Source organism: Eretmochelys imbricata, chromosome 17, assembly GCF_965152235.1.
Source record: "Eretmochelys imbricata isolate rEreImb1 chromosome 17, rEreImb1.hap1, whole genome shotgun sequence".
Lineage (NCBI taxonomy): Eukaryota > Metazoa > Chordata > Testudines > Cheloniidae > Eretmochelys > Eretmochelys imbricata.
The window spans coordinates 4077606-4099843 of NC_135588.1; the positions used below are offsets into that span (position 1 = coordinate 4077606).

General features: G+C 40.0%; 1 protein-coding gene across 3 annotated transcripts in view; it reads left to right on the forward strand.

Annotated features, from left to right (window-relative positions):
* ULK2 (unc-51 like autophagy activating kinase 2) overlaps nt 1-22238 on the forward strand; it is a 54471-nt gene that overhangs the window by 21682 nt on the left and 10551 nt on the right. For all 3 annotated transcript variants that reach the window (XM_077836378.1, XM_077836375.1, XM_077836376.1), the window contains 12 exons: nt 634-707; nt 1858-1959; nt 2365-2423; nt 3830-3912; nt 7253-7303; nt 7669-7754; nt 8560-8728; nt 9890-9950; nt 10211-10303; nt 15406-15543; nt 16965-17110; nt 17339-17419. In XM_077836378.1, the coding sequence (XP_077692504.1) occupies nt 634-707; nt 1858-1959; nt 2365-2423; nt 3830-3912; nt 7253-7303; nt 7669-7754; nt 8560-8728; nt 9890-9950; nt 10211-10303; nt 15406-15543; nt 16965-17110; nt 17339-17419 (1143 nt within the window). The remainder of the gene's footprint in view (nt 1-633; nt 708-1857; nt 1960-2364; nt 2424-3829; nt 3913-7252; nt 7304-7668; nt 7755-8559; nt 8729-9889; nt 9951-10210; nt 10304-15405; nt 15544-16964; nt 17111-17338; nt 17420-22238) is intronic.

Below are 22238 nucleotides of genomic sequence, written 5' to 3' on the forward strand. Positions count from 1 at the left end.
GGGCAGTGAGTTTCCATTGAAACAGACATTTTGTATTTAATTTGTTTCTTTTATGATGCACTCTGTTGTTGAAAAATGAGATTCCTGTTTAGGATATGACCCATTCCAATAAATTCATTCCTGTCTTCTAATCAGTATAGAAAAGGCAAGATTCCTCCCGTTGCCGCCATATTTGACAATTCTCCAACCTTTTTGTTTGTGCAGAAAGGTTCAGGCATCTGAAATTTAAATTTCCAAACTTTTACCTGATGTGATTTTAATTAAGCAGACGTGTATTTATCACTCTTAATGAACCATTTATATTTAGCTACTGTCTTTAATCCTTTCCTGCTGACGCCAAACAGCGTACTCTGCAGCTGGAGAGTTGGCTGAGTAGCAATTTGTACAAATGATGCTGTTGCTGTTTCTTGGCTTGCTGTTAAGGAGGCTGGTGCATTGTTCCTGTTTGCTTCTCTTCGAGTTTATACACAGCCTTCTGCTACTCCACTAAGCTGGCATTTTATGATAATACTGCACTTACTTTTCACTCTTAACTGGTGATTACAGCAGATAACGAAAGATTAAATCCATTATAGAGTGCATAGGTTTAAGCATTATTTTTCTTTTCAATGACCTGTGTGTTTCTTTAAACAGCTGATTTTGGTTTTGCTCGTTACCTGCATAGTAACATGATGGCTGCCACTTTGTGTGGGTCCCCTATGTATATGGTGAGTGATGGTATTTTAAACTACATCCTGTATTTGATACATATTCTGTTATCAAAGAAATAGGGTTTGCCATTTAGAGACAGGTAAGTGTGTGCTATTTAATGAGGATGATAAGGGGAGCATACAGTTCACCTTTCCACTATTTCTTCAGCATATGCTGTTCTGAGACCTGGAGGTCATGACTGTTTAAAATGAGAGGGAATGAGGGGAAAACTGAGCATTTCTTTAGCAGTGCGGTGAAGAAATATTCTGGTAAATTAAAATAAGCCTTGGTATCTGTGTTAATATTATGGATTATGAGACATGTTGGTTCTTGCATACTTCTTGATGCACTAGAAACTAATCCGTAAGCTTGCATACTGTTGCTTTTGTACTTGCTGGCATTGTCTTCTGAAGTAGGGCATTGCCTGATTCCCAATTTCTGTGGAATAAGAGTGGGAGGAAGGGAAAATGGCTAGAATGCAAACATTGGAAGAAGACTGGGAGCAAACGAACAGTTATTTCAGTAGTTGGAATGAAAATGGCATTTATGTATTCTCCCTTCATACTCATAACTCCAGATAGCAATTTCACTTTAATTACCTTTTGTCTTTCTGAGCCAGTGTGGCCTAGTTGATAAAGTACTGGACAGGGACTCAGGAGACCTGGATTGCTATTTTCAGCTCTGCCACTAGCCTGTGGGGTAATCTTGGAAAAGTCATTTCACCTTTAGGTTCCTCTGTTTCCCCATCTGTACAGTGGCGGTGATGATACTTACAGCTTTCTTTGTAAAGCACTTGAGATCTGCTGATGAAAAAGCACTGTATAAGAATGAGGTATTAATCATTTGGCATATCTCCATGCATGCAGATTGCCTCCTTTTCCTATATTAATAGCACCAGGATTTACATTTTTTCTCCAAGAATGTAGGTGTTCAGAGTTTAAAAAGTAAACAGTCTGGTGTCTGAAGTCATACAGTGGTACAGACTAAAATGTTAAATTTTATCTTATCAAAATACTGACCTTGTTGCAGTAAACTGGACCTTCTATTACTGCAGTTTGATTTGTGGTCTGATCCTGTTGCAGTGAGATAAATATTAACTATTTGATTTGTACCATTGTGGCTGCCAGTTTTTCATAATCCCTTCTGTAACTTTCCTGTGTTTTCCAGGCTCCTGAGGTTATTATGTCGCAACACTATGATGCCAAGGCAGACCTGTGGAGTATAGGAACTGTGATTTATCAGTGTCTTGTTGGGAAGCCACCTTTTCAGGTAAGACTTATTTTCCCAGCCTCTCATTTGATTGGTCATTTTCATCTGACAGAAGCAGCTGTGGTATTGCAGCCAGCCATGAGGATGAGGATGCATAATGTCGTCATGGTACGTTGTTGATATTGTTTCAAGGACCAGATGGCTGTGCATAGTCAGAAGAGAAGGGTGGCTCACACTCGGTCCTTTTGAGATCTGAATGTGAAGTCTGGGATGCATGTGCCCAAGGATGCTCAGTAAAGTTAGTTCTGAGCTCATATCTCCCTTACGGTACTGTAAGCCTCTTTCCACGTATCCACTTGAACTGTCCAAGTCTCCTTTTTTGTGTGCATGTGCATAAACGTGTGGGAAGGCTATTCTCTCTGCTGAAGTGAGGTTTTTAAACAAATTCACGTTTTTATTTGACAGGCCAATAGTCCTCAAGACTTGAGAATGTTTTATGAAAAAAACAGGAATCTGATTCCTAGGTATGTATATTTTGTGTAGTAATTTTATATCTATGGAAATCAAGTGATTTGGATGGTTACATCTCTTTTAAAATACAGTTATGATTTCCCAAAGTGACTATATAAAGATGGAACCACGTCACCCAACACATCTGCTGTATGTGCCTGTCAAATCATATCTACTGACTTCAGTGACAAATACGTTTTTACTACTCCTGTTGGCTCTGCAGAGCCAACACAACTGTGGGCGAGCAAGTTAGATTCTTCTGGGTGTAGTCTATCAGCAGAATTGTTAATTAAGTTCCATTTACGAAGTCTTTTACTGATGAACAAACCAGAGAGAGCACCCAGCTTGACTCTCAGATCTCAGCTTCAGTTTGCAGGGCTGACAGACAACAGTTGGGTGTGTTTTGTTTTTGTTTTTTTTTAAAGCAGGTTTGCTATATAAATCATGGAGACAAACAGGGACTATGTGCTGGTTTGGGAACTGTTTCAGAGCGTGACATATTGTGAAGTTCTTCATCTTGGCTTTATTTTGTTTTTCATTTGTTTTTGTTGTCTGCACTGTAGCATCAAAATACCAAATCAAAGGGTGTCTTCCCTACTAACGTACAATAAGGCACTTATTAGCTACTGGTGTATATCTGACAGTCTTCCAGAGATCACGGTGGAGTTTCAGAAGTAACTAGTGATTTTTGGGTGCCTCAGTTTTGGGTGCCCCACTGAAGACCTATTAGAGGGACCTCTTTTTCTGAAAGTTTGGAGCACTACTCCCTTTCAAGTGCCTCAAGTTGGGCTCTCAAGGTGAGGTGTCCTAAATCACTAGTCATTTCTGAAAAACATGGCCCAACTGTATAGTTCTCATCCAAAGACCTCTAAAGGCGGAGCCTCTCCCAAATCTATATTTGAAGGGGGAGTCTCTTCACAAGTCTGGTCGTGGAGTTGAAAACTCCACTCAGAAATGTGAATAATCAGGAGAATATTGGGGAGAGGGGAATGGGTTTATCTTGATAAATTGAAATTAGATGTCTTAGTTGGTTTACTCCAGGCTTATCAAGTATGAATTCCCCTTATGCCTGGCTTTAATTGCTGACCAGCTGAGTTCTTACAACCTTGGTTCTGGGGCCACTATTTCCCTCTTGACAATTGTATGAGTTAGCCATCCCACTTTCCTTTCCTTTGTGATGCCTGGACCCAGTAGGAATTGATATTTAATGTTGCTGTGTTGACTTGGGAGTAATGTAATACCTGTGGCACATGTACCATCCTTTCACTGCCCATCCTGAGTCCAAATGTGTATCCTGCGTAAGGCAGTCAAGCATTTGTTGTGAAGATGCAGTATTATTCCAGGATGTTAGCTTCCTGGGTAGGAATGTAATATTAATAGAAATTAATGCATATTTGATTCTCTTTCTCTTTGTATATAGTATTCCTAGGGAAACATCAGCATATCTGGCTGACCTACTGTTGGGTTTACTTCAGAGAAACCAAAAAGATAGAATGGACTTCGGTATGTAATTTTTTGATAAACATTTCCAGGGACTTTTTACTTTCTCTGTTAACCCTGTTGTTTATATACAGATTCAGTATAATTTTCCAGTCATCTGATTTAATTGGATGTAGACACAGGTGAAATATTTTTTCCCCTCACTCATCTCAGAGGACACAAGATACTCATCCACAAATCATTAGATAATTAACATCACAGTCACCTAGCAGGAATGTCTTCATGTCCATATGAAAACAAATCTATATCTATGACTTTGATTGGGTTGTTTTTACGACCAGTTATTAAATGTAGATTGGTAGACCACTTTCAATTGTGGTCTTTTTCTCCAGTGTTAATTTGTTGTAGTCAAGGGAAAAGTGACAGTAGATAGAAAACAAATATCTGAGAGTGGGCAACTTCTGTTTTTAAATTGCTTGTTGCTGCTTGCTTCAGTGTTGGGTACGTGCCCAAGAACAGTTGGTGTGGAGCAGCCAGTCATATTTTATTAGGTGGTAAACAACTACTTATGCTCTGCTTACGTAATCCTTGATTATTTCTAAGAAACAGAATTTCATAAATAATCATTCTAAACATGAACAAACCTTATACAACCTGCAAGCTTTTAAATGTTGTTAATTAAAAAAGAAAAGGAGCATTGAAATAGTGGGCTGGTGTACTATTTATAGCATTTCTTTTCTAATGTCTAGTTGTCATCTGTAATTGTTGGGGAATGTTTCCAACTAAACCCTTGTTCTGCCAGGCCAGATTTCTATCTCTCGCTGGCCAGCTGTCACATGGTAGCTGTGTGCAGAGGAGCTGTGCTTTTCTGTCTGGTTTGGTTTGCATACTGTTTTCGAATGGATACAGCTGCCTTCATTGTGAGATACCTTAAACTTCATGTTACAGTGATTTATAATTTGTTTTTAAAGTGCTCTTTTGGCTTTAGATTTGCTGAAAACATTTTCCACTTTGATTAAAGAAATACAGCTTCCACAAAATTGGATTCTCCCTTTGCTTTCCTGTGTAAAGCATATACATGATGCTTTATGTCAACACATCTCTGTTTTAACAGTGGTGTATAGATCATGTCTGGTTTGAGCTCACATGTATATGATCTGTGTGTATATATAGAAGGGGCATGAAAGACTGATGTAACACTAGCTTTGTTCATATTTGGCACAGAACGAGTTCCCAAGTATCTATTATGCCTGGGATGATTTGTTTACAGATTTGTATATTTTTCTTATGATCAGAATTAGTGCTAGTAGAGAATTACCAATGACTGTTAAAGCCTAGGAGGAGCAGAAAATAATCCAGTCAGAAATGTAATAGACATGTAATAGAAATGTAATAGGCTGTGAGCTTGTAAAATCTGAATGCTTTATGTGCTGATTGCTCTCTACACAATAAATACAACTTTGTGGATTCTGCTTGTGAAACTGTGCGATCACAACTTAACTGCATACACAAGCCTAGGTATTATATATCATTTATGCAAATATAGAAGTTGAATCACAATTTGGCCTATGTCGTTCCTGTGTATGTGCAATGAGGAGAGTGGGGGAGAATATTCACAATAGGCTTTTGAATTCTTCACTAGATTTCTTTCTTCATATAAGAATATTTTTAATTCTTGTTATGTTTCGCTATCGGAGTTCTGGCAAGATATCTCAAAAAATAAAAAAGCATTTTACTTAATTCAGACCAAAAAATCAATAACAGAATAGCTAAGTGCCTGATCCTGCAGTTTTTTACTACAGCGATTAGTTTTGTTGAAATCAGCAACAGTATTCATAGTAAGTGCTGCCCTTAGTAGGAAGTTCTGCAGAATCAGGCCCTGAGCAAAATGTGGATAAAATACCACATACCATATTGACTGTTGCAGAAGAAGTTGATTTGTAAACTTACATGGGTTGAGAGAAGTCAACACATCACAAATGCTGATTTTTCTGATACTAATAAGTAACAATGCACAACTAATCTACAGCACAAAGTAGTAAATCTTCTTCCCAATCAGATATTCTGATACAGATGAGTTATTGAATTGATTAATGAAATGCAAACAGTACTAGCCAAAGTGAACATATAACTTAGCTGTCACCTAACGCCCTACTTTTGATTTGGGTTTTTTGGGGGCCATCTGATATCAGCAAGGGAAGCCCTGTTGTAGTGTGTGCTTCACTTGGCAGGGGGTGGGGGGCCTTAGCTCACGCACAGCCAAGAAAGGACTTTAAAGGGGAGTGCATTAAATATGGCAGCAATGATTTGTAAACAAATGAAGAGTGATCATTTGAATTGCTTGTGTTTTGCTAAAATATAAATAGCATTTGAAATCCTGCCTATCACAAAAGAACAGATTGGAATAGCAGATGTTGTGCCCAACCTCAAGAACACCTCATCCTCAGATAAAGTTAATCATTAGATTGCCAGTGTTATGCAACTATGCTCACTTCCTTGTATCGTGCTGTTGCAGAAAGAGAGATTTGCTTAAGTCTAGTGAACAGCATTGTTTGTTTTTTTCCTCCTTAATTGTTCTAAGCAAATTGTAAGCTCACAAAGATCTAGGACTGTTTTGCATAGTTGATTCATTTTCCCTGTCTAATTAGCTGTCTCTTCTGGAAATATAAAATAAACCATGCAAAGTGCTACCAAACTGGATGTGCCAAAGCAATTAAACATATCTCAGTGTACCCAGTTACTAGTGACAAATTCAAAGATTTGTTATTGAAGCAATAACCAATGAATTGCTCCAGTTCATTGCACAAATGGTTGAGGAAAAATTAAATTAATTCCGCTTTAAACTCTGAAACCAGCTACAGAGGCAGCGTGCTCTGCCCCTTGGAGTGGAAGGGAGAATGCCTCATGCTGCTGTGGAGTAGCACTGAGGAGTTCAAAATTTATTTGACTTAATCGCTGGCCACAACATGAGGGTTTGCAAAAGAAGGAGTAGTTAGTGGTGCAAAAGGTAAGGGAGCCTCCCATCTTGATTAGCAACGTGGAATTGAATTACTGTAGGGTTACTGAATATAAAGAACCCCATCTATTAGTGACTGTCCAAACATTGTCCATTTGTACATATCAGTTATTTACAACCCTAAAATTGAGTCATAAAATGTCCCTTAAACATCTGGTCTGATTCTCAGTGCAAGCCACTTCTTTAAAGCTTTTGACTGTATTTCCTTTCCAAGTGTAATAGCAACACATAACCTGGAAGACTTTAATCTTTTATAAGCTCTTCAGCATTTGGGTGTGAAGTATTGATCCTGTGGAAGGGTAACCACTTATTGCCTTGTATGCTATAATGCAGATTCTAATATGGTTTGTAGGTTGACGGATGTTTGTATCACCTTTTGTTTTGCAGAAGCGTTCTTCAACCATCCTTTCCTTGAACAGATTTCAACAGTCAAAAAGTGTAAGTAGTTGCATTTTCCCACTTATTGTCATAAGTGAGCCATATTAGAAAAAAATTATGCTATTGAGTGGCGTATTCTTTCTGAAACATCTTCCACAGATCAGCAGTCATGCTCCACTGTTAGTTTAAAAAAAAGTGTGAAATCTTTGAGTGTCATGTTTGGTTGAAATGTAGTTGCCATTTACGCATTTCTTAGGCATTTCAGCTGGTCTTAAGTAGCACTGTGTGAATGCGTTAACTGTGTACTTACAAGCTCTGAAAGTGTTTATAAATTAAAACCAGCCGTGAGGAAATCATTGTATTGTGTCAATTCATTTGTTTGAAAATTCATCTAATCAAATCTCAGTCCTCTCTTCCTCCTCCAGCTTGCCCTGTTCCAGTGCCCACGTATGCAGGCTCAATCTCTGGCAGCTCCTGCGGTAGTTCTCCTTGTCGTTTTGCTTCTCCTCCCGTAAGTTCTCTGTTTTGCTTCCAGAATAACCCTTGTCAAAAACATATTCCTCCATTTGCTATTATGTGCAGGCAGAAATTGTCAAATCTCCTCTAACATGTTTTTTAATTTCAGCTCTCATAGTCTAAACAGTTACTTTAAAAAACAAAAATAAAAGGCAGAGCAAGCCGTACTGCTGCCTTTTAGTGCAGCAGTTTTGTAAAGGTTTTCAATCCTTTCCCACTCTTCATGCTTTTTTTTAATAAGACTGTGCCAGATCAGTAGTTGTGCTGGTGTGAATTCCAACACAGTGAATAAGCTTCCCCGGTAATCCGTAGATAGCCTCTTTCTGGACTCTTACGAGGTCCCTTACACTGGCAGAGACTGATGGCCATCAGTTCTCTAGCCCTTTTTGGAGTAAGTGCCACGATCTCTTCCTGGGTCCATGAAGAATGATGACTGAATGAATAACTTCAGAGTCACATTATCTATCTGAATATGAAATCGTCTATCTGAAACGACACCTAAGTTGGCTTCAATATATCTTTCAAAAAAGGTTTTCTTTACATACGTATTTAGTAATAAGGTTCCTTGCCATCTGAAAAGGGTCTCACAATTCAAATTTAAAATTAGTATTTTTAAAAGACTTCGGAGAATTTTTATAATTTAAATGCATATATTTTTCACCTTTACTTTTGTTCCCTATATTCTTTCCAGCTAGCTATGCACAAGGTAGCATTCACCCTATTGTATTGGGAGCCTGCCCTCTAAAGGGAGATCCTGCATCGTGAACCATTTGGGCTTATGATTCTCACTTTTTCTTCAGTCCTTGCCAGACATGCAGCATATTCAAGAAGACAACTTGTCTTCCCCACCATTGGGTCCTCCTAACTATCTTCAGGTGTCCAAAGATTCCGCCAGCACCAGTAGCAAGAACTCTTCTTGTGACACAGATGATTTTGTTCTGGTTCCACACGTCTCTTCAGATCACTCATGTAAGAATCTTCTTTATTTTGATGCTTAAGAACACTTCCCACACTGTTTTAAAAAATATTTTTGTATCCTATTGTTGGGGTTGCTCTTATTTTCTCCAAACCTATCTTAATTTATATTGGGAGCATGTTCCTTGATATTTTATTGTGCTTTCTTTCCTAAGAATACCCTTCTGTTTATTGCAGTGTATTTCATCATTTGTAAAAGAGTGAGGATTGGAGGTGGCACCAGAGGTAGAAGGGTTAGTTTCTGTGCACATACCCCTGTATCCTAGGTTTTATTCTGAGCTGCTTATCAGAGTGCCTGAGGGCAACGATGGCATGGGGTTGAAATCAGGGTCCTTTAATTCACAGAGAATTCTGATTTATTAACACTGGAAAAACAAGCCCATCGTGAATAAGGGATGCATAGAATCATTAGGTGTCCTAGCAGTTGACTGTGGGCATGCTGTAGCATGTGACTTGTAGACCAGCTGAGCATTGCCAGTCAAGTTTATAAGGTTCAGTTCCTTGCCTTTCTTCCATCTACAGCAACTTACTGTCTCAAGTTAAGAAACAATGAAAGACTAGACTTCACAACCATACAGTTTCACACAAGGCTTATACTGTATATTGTGTTTCGTGGTACTCAGTGTTTTCATTTTTGTTAAACTTTCATCATGGCAACACAAGCCATGAATGTTTAGTGGCTTGTTTGAATCGCCTGCTTTCCCCAGGCCACTGCAAACATCTCCGTTTTTAAAAAATGTTGTCCAGGATCTTTGGCTCAGTTAAGTGATTTTGTGTTCCGAGGAGTTTCTGGAGATCAGTGGTGTAGGGTTTCGCAGCGCTGACATACTGTGCTGCAGCTAGTTATACGTTGCCTTAAACATTAGGGTTATTTGGGAATAAAATCTTCGATACTCCTTTTCAAAATCAACTGTCTGTTACAGAACCAACTTTCTCTGGAACAGCTTACATTTGGGTTAGATTTGGGATATCTTCTGTGAAGCAGTTCATATTATTTCTTGCAGCTAATATGGCGATAAAGTTTTTTAGTTTGCATGTGTGTAAAATATAATAGACATTAAAAAGATTTCATATAAGCAAGACTATTGAAGGATATATCTTCAAGACTTGACTAAATTATGTTGGTTTCAATTTGTTCTCTGCTTTTTTCTGTAGATGATATGCCATTGGGAGCAGCTGGCAGACGGGCTTCGAGCGACTTCATGATATGTGGAGGGTATATGTGCTGGGTTTTATCGAACTAAGTTTCATAGTCTAAAACTGATATTGTAGCACGGCTTTACAGTTGTTGGATTTTGGCAGTGACTGGTTTAATTTTACATTGCTGAGTGTGGAAGATGAATATGCCCAGTAGAACACACACTGACTATTTAAATAGCTCGAGATCAGCAAGTTCGACAGAGAACTAAATGTTTTTCTTTTTATAGATAGATCTTCATATTCTGTGACAGTGTTTGTGGCTTCTTGTTTTAACAGGCAGTCACCATTAACCATTTCTGGAAGCTCAGGAACTTTACAGAAACCATCCTCAAGCTCCACCCGAAGTAGTTCTTCTGGTTCAGCTAACAGGTATGTTATTGAGTTGATCTCCCATCTTTTTAATGATTTCTCTGTTGCTGTAGGGTTTTTTTTTACACTGCTGTTGCCTACTGGAAACTCATTTAGGATAGTGCAACTATCCCAGATCTTTCTTTATTATTTGCTGTTAACTGGGTTTTAGCAGTAGAAGGTTGCTCAATTAACTTTTGGCTCAGATGCACCCAATTAAGTTCCTTGAGGAAAGAGAGAATTTGTGTTTGGCTTTTTGATTAATTCTGAATGTCAGCAGCAGCATTAGGTGTCCAGGCACAGCCCTCCAGAAAAGGGGTCGACATGTCTGATTAGCATTATGTGGTAAACCACACTGACCTCCAGTTAGGGATTCTGGCCATTAAAAGCAGCTATTGAGCTATAAAAAAGTAAGGCTGCTGCAGTTAAATGTTGATAAACTGGTACACTGATGTGTGCAGTGCTGGTCCCAGGATATGAGACACAAGGTGGGTGAGGACCAATTTCTGGTGGTGAAAGGGATGAGCTTTCGAGCTACACAGAAATGAGAGGAAGAACTCTGTAGCTTGAAAGCTTGTCTCTTTCACCAACAGAAGTTTGTCCAATAAAAGGTATTTCCTCACCCACCTTGTGTGTCTGGTACGCTGATAGCACATTGGCTTTTCAGACATACTCGTGTACATTAGAGTTTTTAATTGTTAGTGATCCACCAACATCCTTCAGTATCTTGGAACTGTGTGTGTTGAATAGCTATCTGCAAAGAGACAATGGTTTACAGTCCCTTTTTCTGTATGTGGAATTCTGCTTTGCAATATACCAGACTTAAATGTTCAAAACACTTTGTAACTGAAGACAAAGTTCTGGGTACAGCTTGTCAGATGATGATGACAAATAGCAATTCATTTTTTTTTGACTTGGTGACATTTGGAAAACGTCATGTGTACCCATGCTTCTATCAGTACCTAAACAGAAGAATTTAATTTGTCATTTGATGAAATAATGCATTTCATAATCCTATTTTTGTTACAAGGGAAAAAGTGGGATGATTATCCAAATAGCGACTGCAGATAATGACTGTTTCCTTGGCTTATGCTAATGTTACAGGAAGATGATATTGCATTTGTTTTGTTTAGAAAGGCTTGTCATAAGAAGATAAGTTTATCACTTTGTGCTGATCACAGAGCAGTTTGCAAAATCTGCTAACATATAGGCTGTTAAATATAAAAGGTGAAGCTTATACCTATTAAGGGCAGAGAAACAGAATAGCTGATTTTTGAATGCCTTTTAGGTCTGAGTTGTTTTGTATGCAAAATACTGTAAGTATAGTCTGAAAGTCTCTTTATGCTCTAAATTAAAGTCAAAGTTAATGTTAATTGAAGTTACGAAAAGTATTTTAGGTGCATTTCCACATTGGTAATGTCGGAGAGCCACTTATTTGTGCTGGCTAGGAACAGGTGTTTGGTATTCCTACTACAGGTTTTTTAATTACTGCTTAATCAAATTTTGAATTATTAGGTCTGGTTACTATAGGTGACCTGGTATCAGGTGACCTAACAGCCAAATGGGGTTAAGAATATTGAGCTGCTTTGGATGTAGTTTGTTGAAAAAGTAGTGTGTGTATATTATTGATGGTCAAGATACTTTAGTTTTATACAGTTTAAACTACAATGCAATTTTGTTTTTCAAGCTGGGAAATATTAATTTACAGTTAGTTACAAATTTTTCATCAGGTATAATTAAGCTCTATGGAGAAATGATTTTTTTCTGATTGACTGGTTAATTTAATTTTACTAAACTGTGTAACTGTATGAATCATACCCAGAGTTGGACTTTGGGTGGAGGCTTCCACTGCCCTCCAAGAATAGCTGTATGTTTCTTCAACGAAATGAGGAGCAGGGAAATAGGTCACAATGTTGACTTTAAATGACTTTATAGTTAATATTCAGGAGATGAAAAAGGGGCAACTCACTTTTTTCAGGGCAAAATGAAGAACTTGCTGTACAAAGTCTAAGTAAATGAGCTTTGCACATAACTAAGAGGGAGTGGGGTCAGGTGAGGAGAGAACTTCACCTAACCCAGCAGCATGACCTGAAGCATCTGCATAGCCGCCACCCCTGCTACTGATATAGTAACTGCTGCTCCCCCTGCGCTTGGAATTTAGATGTGGGGCATCTGCTTCATTCCCCCACCGTGCCACTGGATGCCTTTGTACAGATTCTGTGTGTACAGCCTGCCCGCTATGCACAGAAGCTTTAGGCCCTTCCATTCAGCGTGTGACCCCTAAAGCTGTGGTTTCATTACTATCTTCTGGCAGATTCACCACTGCAGCAGATGAGGTGCAGAATATCTTAATTGTTGCAAAGCTGAGAAACTTCTATAAATGTGAGCTGGAGTTCTGCAGCCTGATGAGACTGCCAGAAAACTGTTGACAGAGTATTATCTGCTCAAATGTGCTCACAACTCCTGAATTAACAACAGTATCTAGTCACTGAATAGCAGCAAGAAGAGGCACTGCTCTCTATCATTAAGGAAGCACCATCCCCAGGGGAGTTGTAGATCATGTTATGTTAGGAGGTATTTTCACAACAGTTTTATCCATTTGTTTTGCCTCACTGTGTTAGAGTAAAGCAAGTCATGAGATCCTTAAAAGAGTTAGTGAATGGGAATTCAGTGCTGTATAAGGAAGGAATATTTCATATAATGGAATGGCAAAGTAATGAATGCAGCTGTTTCAAAATAATATCAAGAATCCAGCTTTCAATAGAACCAAAGCCAGGCCGTGGTTGCAGTGACTGCTCATTAGCTTTAGCAAGGTGGGTAGGAAAAATTGTTGCTTTTGGTCAACTTCTGTCTGCCACTTCCTTCCCCTGAGAGAGTGAATTTTTTTCTGAATAATTGATGACTTGGCACTTCTGCCTGCTTGCGGCTCTCAGCTTTCTGTTATGCTGACTGGCTGCTCCTCTGCTCCATCACTGAGTCTGTCTTCCAGTGGTTTTCTGCAGCTCCTTGGAGGAGCATCTCATTAGACCAGAACATGCGTGGTGGAATAGCTCAAATCTAACTGTGGAGGGAGGGAACAGAAGGTTCATCTGGAAGATGAAAATAGTTCAAGTTCTTTTGAAAGTGACTAGTTCAGGTGGATCCTTGCTGTCTGACTAGAGTTAGCTTACACACAGGAGTGCACAGATGTCCTTTCCTCCTTCCAGTTTGCCTTCGATTCTGTTCCTCTGTTTGCTACTTCCCCCTCCTTCCTTTTGCTTCTCACTGTTGCGTTCTTTCTTTTCTCACTATCTTCTCTAAAGTTCCTTTGTGGGTCCAACCCCAAATATGCCCTGTTGCTCCCACCACAGCCCACAGGCTAGATTCCCAGCAAGGGTTCTCTTCTGCCGCTTTAGGGGTGAGGTAGGCTGAGGCTGATTTTTGGGACATCATCATGAAGGTACCCTTGGGGTTAAGGCCAAGATTAGAAGAGTTGGTCCGTATAGTCTGTGCTTTTTTGGGGTTACACTGAGGTGGTCCTTTTTCCCAATCTTCAGTATCTGTGTGGAGTTGTCATTCAGTCGTCTGTAGCTGGCTTCTGGAAAGAAATGTTATGAGCCTTATGGGACACAGGACTAGTACCGTATGTGAGGTAATCTGCTGGATTTTCAGTTTCTTGGTATGAAAAATCTGCAGAGGGATTTCAGTTTATAAAGGTGAGAAACGAATATCGGAAAAGAGTACGAGCATTGCTTTGGCAACAGAGTTAGCCAAAGGAAGTACATTCTAGAAAAATACTGTTATGTTTGGCATATATGTATCAATTTCCCCAACAGCTGAATAACCCTATTTTTTCTCCTGTACTGTGGTTTGGTTTGCTGTTAGTAAAATTCAGCGAAGTGTGAGATTTGTTAGTCTAGAACCACCAGTGCTTCCTTCGTCAGCATGAAAGCATTGGTTTTTTTGGGAATAGAGGACATCCGTCAAGATGCTACACAAAATTTGGTGCATTTAGGTAGTTTGTCTTCGTCTGCTGAAGCAGAAAACCTAATACAGGCTGATATGTTTTACACAATAGTTATCCAAGGGGAAGCATGAGAGAGCCATGGGGGACAGAAGGGATAAGGCATCTAAGACAGAAAAGAAGACCTTAAAGAGGACAGACAAATCTCACTGGATTTTAGTTTAAAAAGAGAAAACAAACTTGAACAGGTTTTATATTGTGTATTCACAAATCACCTTCTTACTGGATAGAAGAAAAGCTATGAATCAATTTTTAATATGAACAAATGCATTATAAATTAGAAAACAATTGAAATTAAGTATCAATCACACAATGCTTGTAAAAATGGTTTGATTTAAATCTTTCTAATGATTTTTTTCTCTCTCTGAAGTTGGTAGTGTGTATGAGGGACCAGAGATCTTCCTTGGAGGGATCTGTTAATTGGAAACTGTGCTTAAGTTATGCTTTTACTTGAAAGTGGTGATAGCTGGTTAAATTCTTATCATGGAGAAAGTTGATCCACTTATCAAAACTAACTTTGAGACATAAGTCAGACTCTTATTAGCTGAAGTACATAAGACTCGTCTGCAGCTTGATGAAATGGTTCAGTGTTCAGGTGTGGTGTTCTGGTCATTTTGTGCACGTAGGAGTTGGTTACATAACATGTTTTCTTTTTATGAATTCTCAATGTCTCTTGGGAAATCTCTGATTGTGCCTTAGTAGCTTTTGTAAACATTCCCGTCAGTTTTGCTCTTGGACTTCCTGTTCTTTACACAGTGGGTTTTCCTAGAACCACTTTGTTTTGAAAGGTAGTGAACAAAGGAGTCTGACTGGGAGGAATGGAGTTCTGCTGATTCGCAGACTGTGCTGCATGATTGATTCTACCAGTTAGCGTTGCAGTTCTCTGCACGCAAAAGGCCAGTGTAAGAAAAGCCCATTAGTGGCAAACTGGTCTTGATCTTGCTTTATAAGTGATTGAGCCAAACTTGGATAAACTGCAGACTGTGTTGTCTACATGCTCTTCAAAACGGGAGTTTGTTTGCCTGTTTCTGGGATTTTCTTTAAATCGGACAATGGTTCAAATTAGCGAGAGACCCACTTACCAGCAGTCATTTCCTCTCTCAATACCTTCCAACTTCAGACAATGTCAGCCTTCAGTGTCCCCACGCAGCGAAACGGCACCTATTCCGGTTCCCACTCAGTTACGGAATTATCAGCGTATAGAGCAGAATCTCACATCTACTGCCAGCCCTGTGTCAAACCCCCATGGATCACCTAGGTGAGTTATTCCTTTTTCTCTTGGCCTTCATTTGTGTTTATACACTGAAAGATGTCTTGTTGCATAGTAAATTACTGCCAGAGTTACTTTTGTGTAAGCTGAATTAGATGAAGAGTTTAAATGTTTTGCACGGAATAATTCAAAACAGACTTTACAATGAGTACAACATATTAGTTCATCACAATCTGCAGTTAGATGGCTGGCAATGTAGTGAGTTTTTCAGAAAAAGAGAAGTAGAGAAACCCTATAATAAACTTGGTTTTTCCACTCTAAAATGTTGCCCAAGGAAATAAAAGGATGAATTCTTGCTCTCTTGTCCTTCTTTGTATATTCTATTATGACATGCACTGAAATGTCAGTAATAAGTTCTTCTGTTCTTATTTCACACGTTAATGAATGCATGCATTGTTTTATTAGAACATCAAGGGACAGATTATGGTATGTGAGTTGTTAATTAGTGCTTCATAATAATAAAAAGCTCTTCTGGCGAACTAGACTTGCTGCTTCCTGGCCCACTCCCAGACTTTCACTCTTTATCCTGTACAGTATTCTATAGAGCCTTGGGACTGGGACAGAAACTGCCCCCCTTTCAAAAGGTTTACTACATTACTGCTCTTTGAGTAAGGTACCTTTAACAAGATAGGTCTCTGGCCTTCCCTTCTCAGCTTCTTCCTTTCTGGTCCTCTGACAACAGATTGCTCTGCTTCTTGTTGGCTGATTAACCCCACCACATGCGTAAGGACTATTTGCAATGTGAGGATGGGATCCCCAGCCTCCCAGCCCATTTATCTTATTTTGGTACCCACTGGAGCCAGAACCTTAGGTTCAAGAGACAGATAACTTGCAACCTAGTTTTCTTTTTAAAAACAAAAAAATCACAGTTATCTGGACTTTTCAAGATTTCTAATTTTGAGGCTATACTACTGCAGTTTGGCAAGGGCCTTACTTTGTTTTTAATAACTTGTTCCCAACAGCTGATCCGCATACCAGGTCCAGTACTTCACTCCTCTGATGGGTATATTCTAAGCTCCCTTTTCCTGCCTTAATGATCAGCATTTGTGTTGGAGTCTGTTGCTGTTGCCTGCTTTCCCACTCAATTGTGCATGCAGCAATGGGAGTTCACAGGGGTCCATGCTCTATTATGGGCTTAATTGCACAGGCTATTACAACTAGGGTCTGAACTGGTAAAATGAGCTGTCCAAAGGTTGGGAACATTTGTTGTAAATGACTTCTAATTTGTAATATATTACAGCAGCGTCAAAAGTTGTGATTCCACTTTGTGACCAAAGGATATAAAATGCTGCTTATGTTTGGTATAGAGGGTTCAGTTTAAGGCTCATTTAAAATCATATTTGGATAAGCATCAATTTCATATGCTTCCCTAAAATGTCATGAGTTTGTTTTGGGTTTGATCTTTTTAGATCTGCAGTGGTGAGACGGTCTAATACCAGCCCTATGGGCTTTCTGAAGATGGGCTCCTGTTCACCAGTACCAGCAGACACTGCGCACGGTGTTGGACGCAGGCTGTCCACAGGGTCTTCAAGACCGTATTCTCCTTCGCCATTAGGTAAGCTCACAAATCAGTAGATAATGAGGGGAGGTATATCAGGAATAACTTTGACATGAGAGTATCTGGTAAATTCAAATCTTGTCTATTTAGATTTCATTTGCAAAAGTGGCTCATGTTAAGTGATTGTTTAAAAGAAGCCTGCAATCTATTGTTCTCATACTGTTGTTCTTCCTTCATCAGTAAGGTAGAAATGTAAACTTTTATTCTTGCTTTTAATTTGCTTAGTTGGAACCATACCTGAGCAGCTTGGGCACTGTTGCTGTGGTCAACCTCAAGGGCATGAATCAAGGAGTAGAAATGCCTCAGGTGAGTGGCATTAGGCCAAGTTCCATTTCACTATAGACCTGAAAGCACTGGATGAAGTTGGATTTTAGTCCCACTTTACAGATAGCCTTTCTGTGCCTCCATTACCCCCAAGTGGCTTACCGAAGGTTACATGGTAAGTTTGGTGACCTAGGTACCTTTTCTAAATACTACAATCTCCATCCCTGTGGTCCGTCCACAAGACCATAAGGAATTGACTAGTCTCTGTAGTTCACAATATTAAAGGACAGCTCTTTATTCTGGTCCCCTGCATGTTATTTACCAAGGATGGAAATGAACTTAGAATATAATCAGTAACAGTAAAGTACTTCTTGAAATGTGGTTGTGATCAGCATGTCATGAGAAATGGCAGCAAGAAATATCACTGTCTGTGTTCAACATTCCCATCCTCATTCCCTCAGGGAACCGACCAGTATCTGACATTAGTTTTGCTATAGGCATTCAATAAACTTAGTTCATCATAAATCATTAGGGCATGCAGGCAGCAAACTGAGGAAGGAGGAAATAGGACTTCATGATGCTTTATTTGATACTATTTAAGATGGGTCCTTCCACTAGCCTCGAGGCAGAAGAATTGCTCAGAAGAACAAACTACACCATTTCTAACTGAGGTTTAAATAGTGACTTTGCCACCAGTGTTGGTCCATATCTCTCCTGCTCACGGGGCACTTATGTCTGAACTATCTAAAATGTTAGGTATCTTACACTGAATTAGAACCATAGAGTTAGAAGGGACCACAAGGGTCATCTAGTCCAGCGGTTCTCAACCAGGGGTCCAGGGCCCCCTCAGGGACCGTGAGCAGGTTTCAGAGGGTCCACCAAGCAGGGCCAGTGTTAGACTTGCTGGGGCCCAGGGCAGAGAGCCAAAGCCTGACCACATAGGCTGAAGCCTGGGGCCCGGAACCCCGCCACCTGGGGCTGAAGCTGAAGACTAAGCAACGTAGCTTTGTGTGGGCCCTTGTGGCCTCAAGCAATTGCCCTGGCTTTTGTATGCAGAAAACCAGTTGTTGTGGCACAGGTGGGGGGGCCTCAGAAAGAAAAAGGTTGAGAACCCCTGATCTAGTCTAACCCCCTGCCAAGATGCAGGATTTATTGTCTAAACCATCCAAGAAAGATGGCTATCCGGCCTCTTCTTGAAAACTTCCAGTGAAGGAGCAAGATAGGAAGTTTTTCCTGAGATTTAATCTAAATCTGTTATGCTATAGGTAAGATGTTTAAATGTTAAGATATGCTGTTGAATTTTTTTTGTTTACTTGAAACTTGTTTCCCAAAACTGCCGCCGGTAATGAACTCTTTCACTTCTAAGACAAATGTAGTTAGTAGCCAAACATTTTTTAATATCTGACAACTGTCTGGCCTGTGTGAAATGAGTTCCGTGTCCACGGTGCTTCCATGTCACAAAAATAACTAGCACGTTAGTATTCATATTAGCAGTCTCCACAGAGATCAAGGAATGTGACTAGGTCTGCAGACTGAAATATTCTCTTGGTTCAAAAGATGATCCCTCCAGAATATGATTAAGCCACTTTCAAGTTGTACATGTATCTGTTCTTGACTTAAATAGGGGTTTATAGGACTGTTCATTTAGTGCCAGCAACAAATTCACTTAAACAAGTACCCTGCCACAACTCAGTTCTTCTCTTTTTATAGCCTCTTGAGTATTTAAATTCTTTTACCTCTTATTAATGATCTGCTTAAGTCCTTTTCATGTTTAACTTGTACCATTTCTTAATATTAAAAGATTCTGGTATTTTTAATGGTAATTATCTGTCTTAAGCATTTAAATGGGTATTCAAATTCAGAAGCCATGGAAATCATGGCTGCCCAGAGATAAAGTGAAATACCACCACCATTTCCAAGGAATTGAAATGTAAGCATGTATGTAGAGCTTGTGTAATTAACTAGTAGTTTCGGTCAACAAAGGAGAGAGAGCAATTTACAAAAGAATCTAAAAACTTTAAATTCAAAAAAATCAGCCAGTGGCTCTTTGAGACTTGGATTTCTGAAGTTTCTAAACTCTCCAGCAGAAGAGTGAAGGGATTTCAGGCAATCAAAACTGCTGACTGAGAATTCAGAGGAAGAATCGGACATGAGCACTCTGGAATTGTGGGCAAGCAGGTTATTTCCAAAACAAAAAGAAAAGGAGTACTTGTGGCACCTTAGAGACTAACCAATTTATTTGAGCATAAGCTTTCGTGAGCTACAGCTCACTTCCTCGGATGCATACCGTGGAAACTGCAGAAGACATTATATACACAGAGACCATGAAACAATACCTCCTCCCACCCCACTCTCCTGCTGGTAATAGCTTATCTAAAGTGATCACTCTGCTTACAATGTGTATGATAATCAAGGTGGGCCATTTCCAGCACAAATCCAGGTTTTCTCACCCCCCCCCCCACACACACACACAAACTCACTCTCCTGCTGGCAATAGCTCATCCAAAGTGACCACTCTCCTTACAATGTGTATGATAATCAAGGTGGGCCATTTCCAGCATAAATCCAAGTTTAAGCAGAACGTTTTTTTTTGGGGGGGGGGGGTAGGAAAAACAAGGGGAAATAGGCTACCTTGCATAATGACTTAGCCACTCCCAGTCTCTATTTAAGCCTAAATTAATAGTATCCAATTTGCAAATGAATTCCAATTCAGCAGTTTCTCGCTGGAGTCTGGATTTGAAGTTTTTTTGTTTTAAGATAGCGACCTTCATGTCTGTAATTGCGTGACCAGAGAGATTGAAGTGTTCTCCGACTGGTTTATGAATGTTATAATTCTTGACGTCTGATTTGTGTCCATTTATTCTTTTACGTAGAGACTGTCCAGTTTGAACAATGTACATGGCAGAGGGGCATTGCTGGCACATGATGGCATATATCACACTGGTGGATGTGCAGGTGAACGAGCCTCTGATAGTGTGGCTGATGTGATTAGGCCCTGTGATGGTATCCCCTGAATAGATATGTGGGCACAGTTGGCAACGGGCTTTGTTGCAAGGATAGGTTCCTGGGTTAGTGGTTCTGTTGTGTGGTATGTGGTTGTTGGTGAGTATTTGCTTCAGGTTGGGGGGCTGTCTGTAGGCAAGGACTGGCCTGTCTCCCAAGATTTGTGAGAGTGTTGGGTCATCCTTCAGGATAGGTTGTAGATCCTTAATAATGCGTTGGAGGGGTTTTAGTTGGGGGCTGAAGGTGACGGCTAGTGGCGTTCTGTTATTTTCTTTGTTGGGCCTGTCATGTAGTAGGTAACTTCTGGGAACTCTTCTGGCTCTATCAATCTGTTTCTTCACTTCCGCAGGTGGGTATTGTAGTTGTAAGAATGCTTGATAGAGATCTTGTAGGTGTTTGTCTCTGTCTGAGGGGTTGGAGCAAATGCGGTTGTATCGCAGAGCTTGGCTGTAGACGAAGGATCGTGTAGTGTGGTCAGGGTGAAAGCTGGAGGCATGTAGGTAGGAATAGCGGTCAGTAGGTTTCTGGTATAGGGTAGTGTTTATGTGACCATTGTTTATTAGCACTGTAGTGTCCAGGAAGTGGATCTCTTTTGTGGACTGGACCAGGCTGAGGTTGATGGTAGGATGGAAATTGTTGAAATCATGGTGGAATTCCTCAAGGGCTTCTTTTCCATGGGTCCAGATGATGAAGATGTCATCAATATAGCGCAAGTAGAGTAGGGGCGTTAGGGGACGAGAGCTGAGGAAGCATTGTTCTAAATCAGCCATAAAAATGTTGGCATACTGTGGGGCCATGCGGGTACCCATAGCAGTGCCGCTGATCTGAAGGTATACATTGTCCCCAAATGTAAAATAGTTATGGGTAAGGACAAAGTCACAAAGTTCAGCCACCAGGTTAGCCGTGATGTTATCGGGGATAGTGTTCTTGACGGCTTGTAGTCCATCTTTGTGTGGAATGTTGGTGTAGAGGGCTTCTACATCCATAGTGGCCAGGATGGTGTTATCAGGAAGATCACCGATGGATTGTAGTTTCCTCAGGAAGTCAGTGGTGTCTCGAAGGTAGCTGGGAGTGCTGGTAGCGTAGGGCCTGAGGAGGGAGTCTACATAGCCAGACAATCTTGCTGTTAGGGTGCCAATGCTTGAGATGATGGGGCGCCCAGGATTTCCAGGTTTATGGATCTTAGGTAGTAGATAGAATATCCCAGGTCAGGGTTCCAGGGGTGTGTCTGTGCGGATTTGATCTTGTGCTGCCCAGCTTGATTATCATACACATTGTAAGGAGAGTGATCACTTTAGGTAAGCTATTACCAGCAGGAGAGTGGGGTGGGAGGAGGTATTGTTTCATGGTCTCTGTGTATATATTGTCTTCTGCAGTTTCCACAGTATGCATCCGATGAAGTGAGCTGTAGCTCACGAAAGCTTATGCTCAAATAAATTGGTTAGTCTCTAAGGTGCCACAAGTACTCCTTTTCTTTTTGCGAATACAGACTAACATGGCTGTTACTCTGAAACATTTCCAAAACAGTCATTGCTTAATGGAATGGAATCAAATCAAGGTGTGAGGTAGAGCAGTCACTTTAACTATAGTAAATGTAGGCCTCATAAGGTAACTAAAAGACTTGGCTAAATAGTTACAGGCACTTCATTGCATGAACTTGGAAGAAGGTTTAAGATGAGTGGTTTTGGAAGCACCAGTTTATGGCTGCTTTAATTGAGAGTTAAGCCACTTTAAATCACTTTTTTGTAACTTATGATCAAAAGATTATCAGAATAGGAAAAAGTCAGAAGGGTGGGTTCCCTTCCTCACTTCCTGTAATAGCCCTTTGGAAGCACCAGTTTATGAAACAGAACCAGAG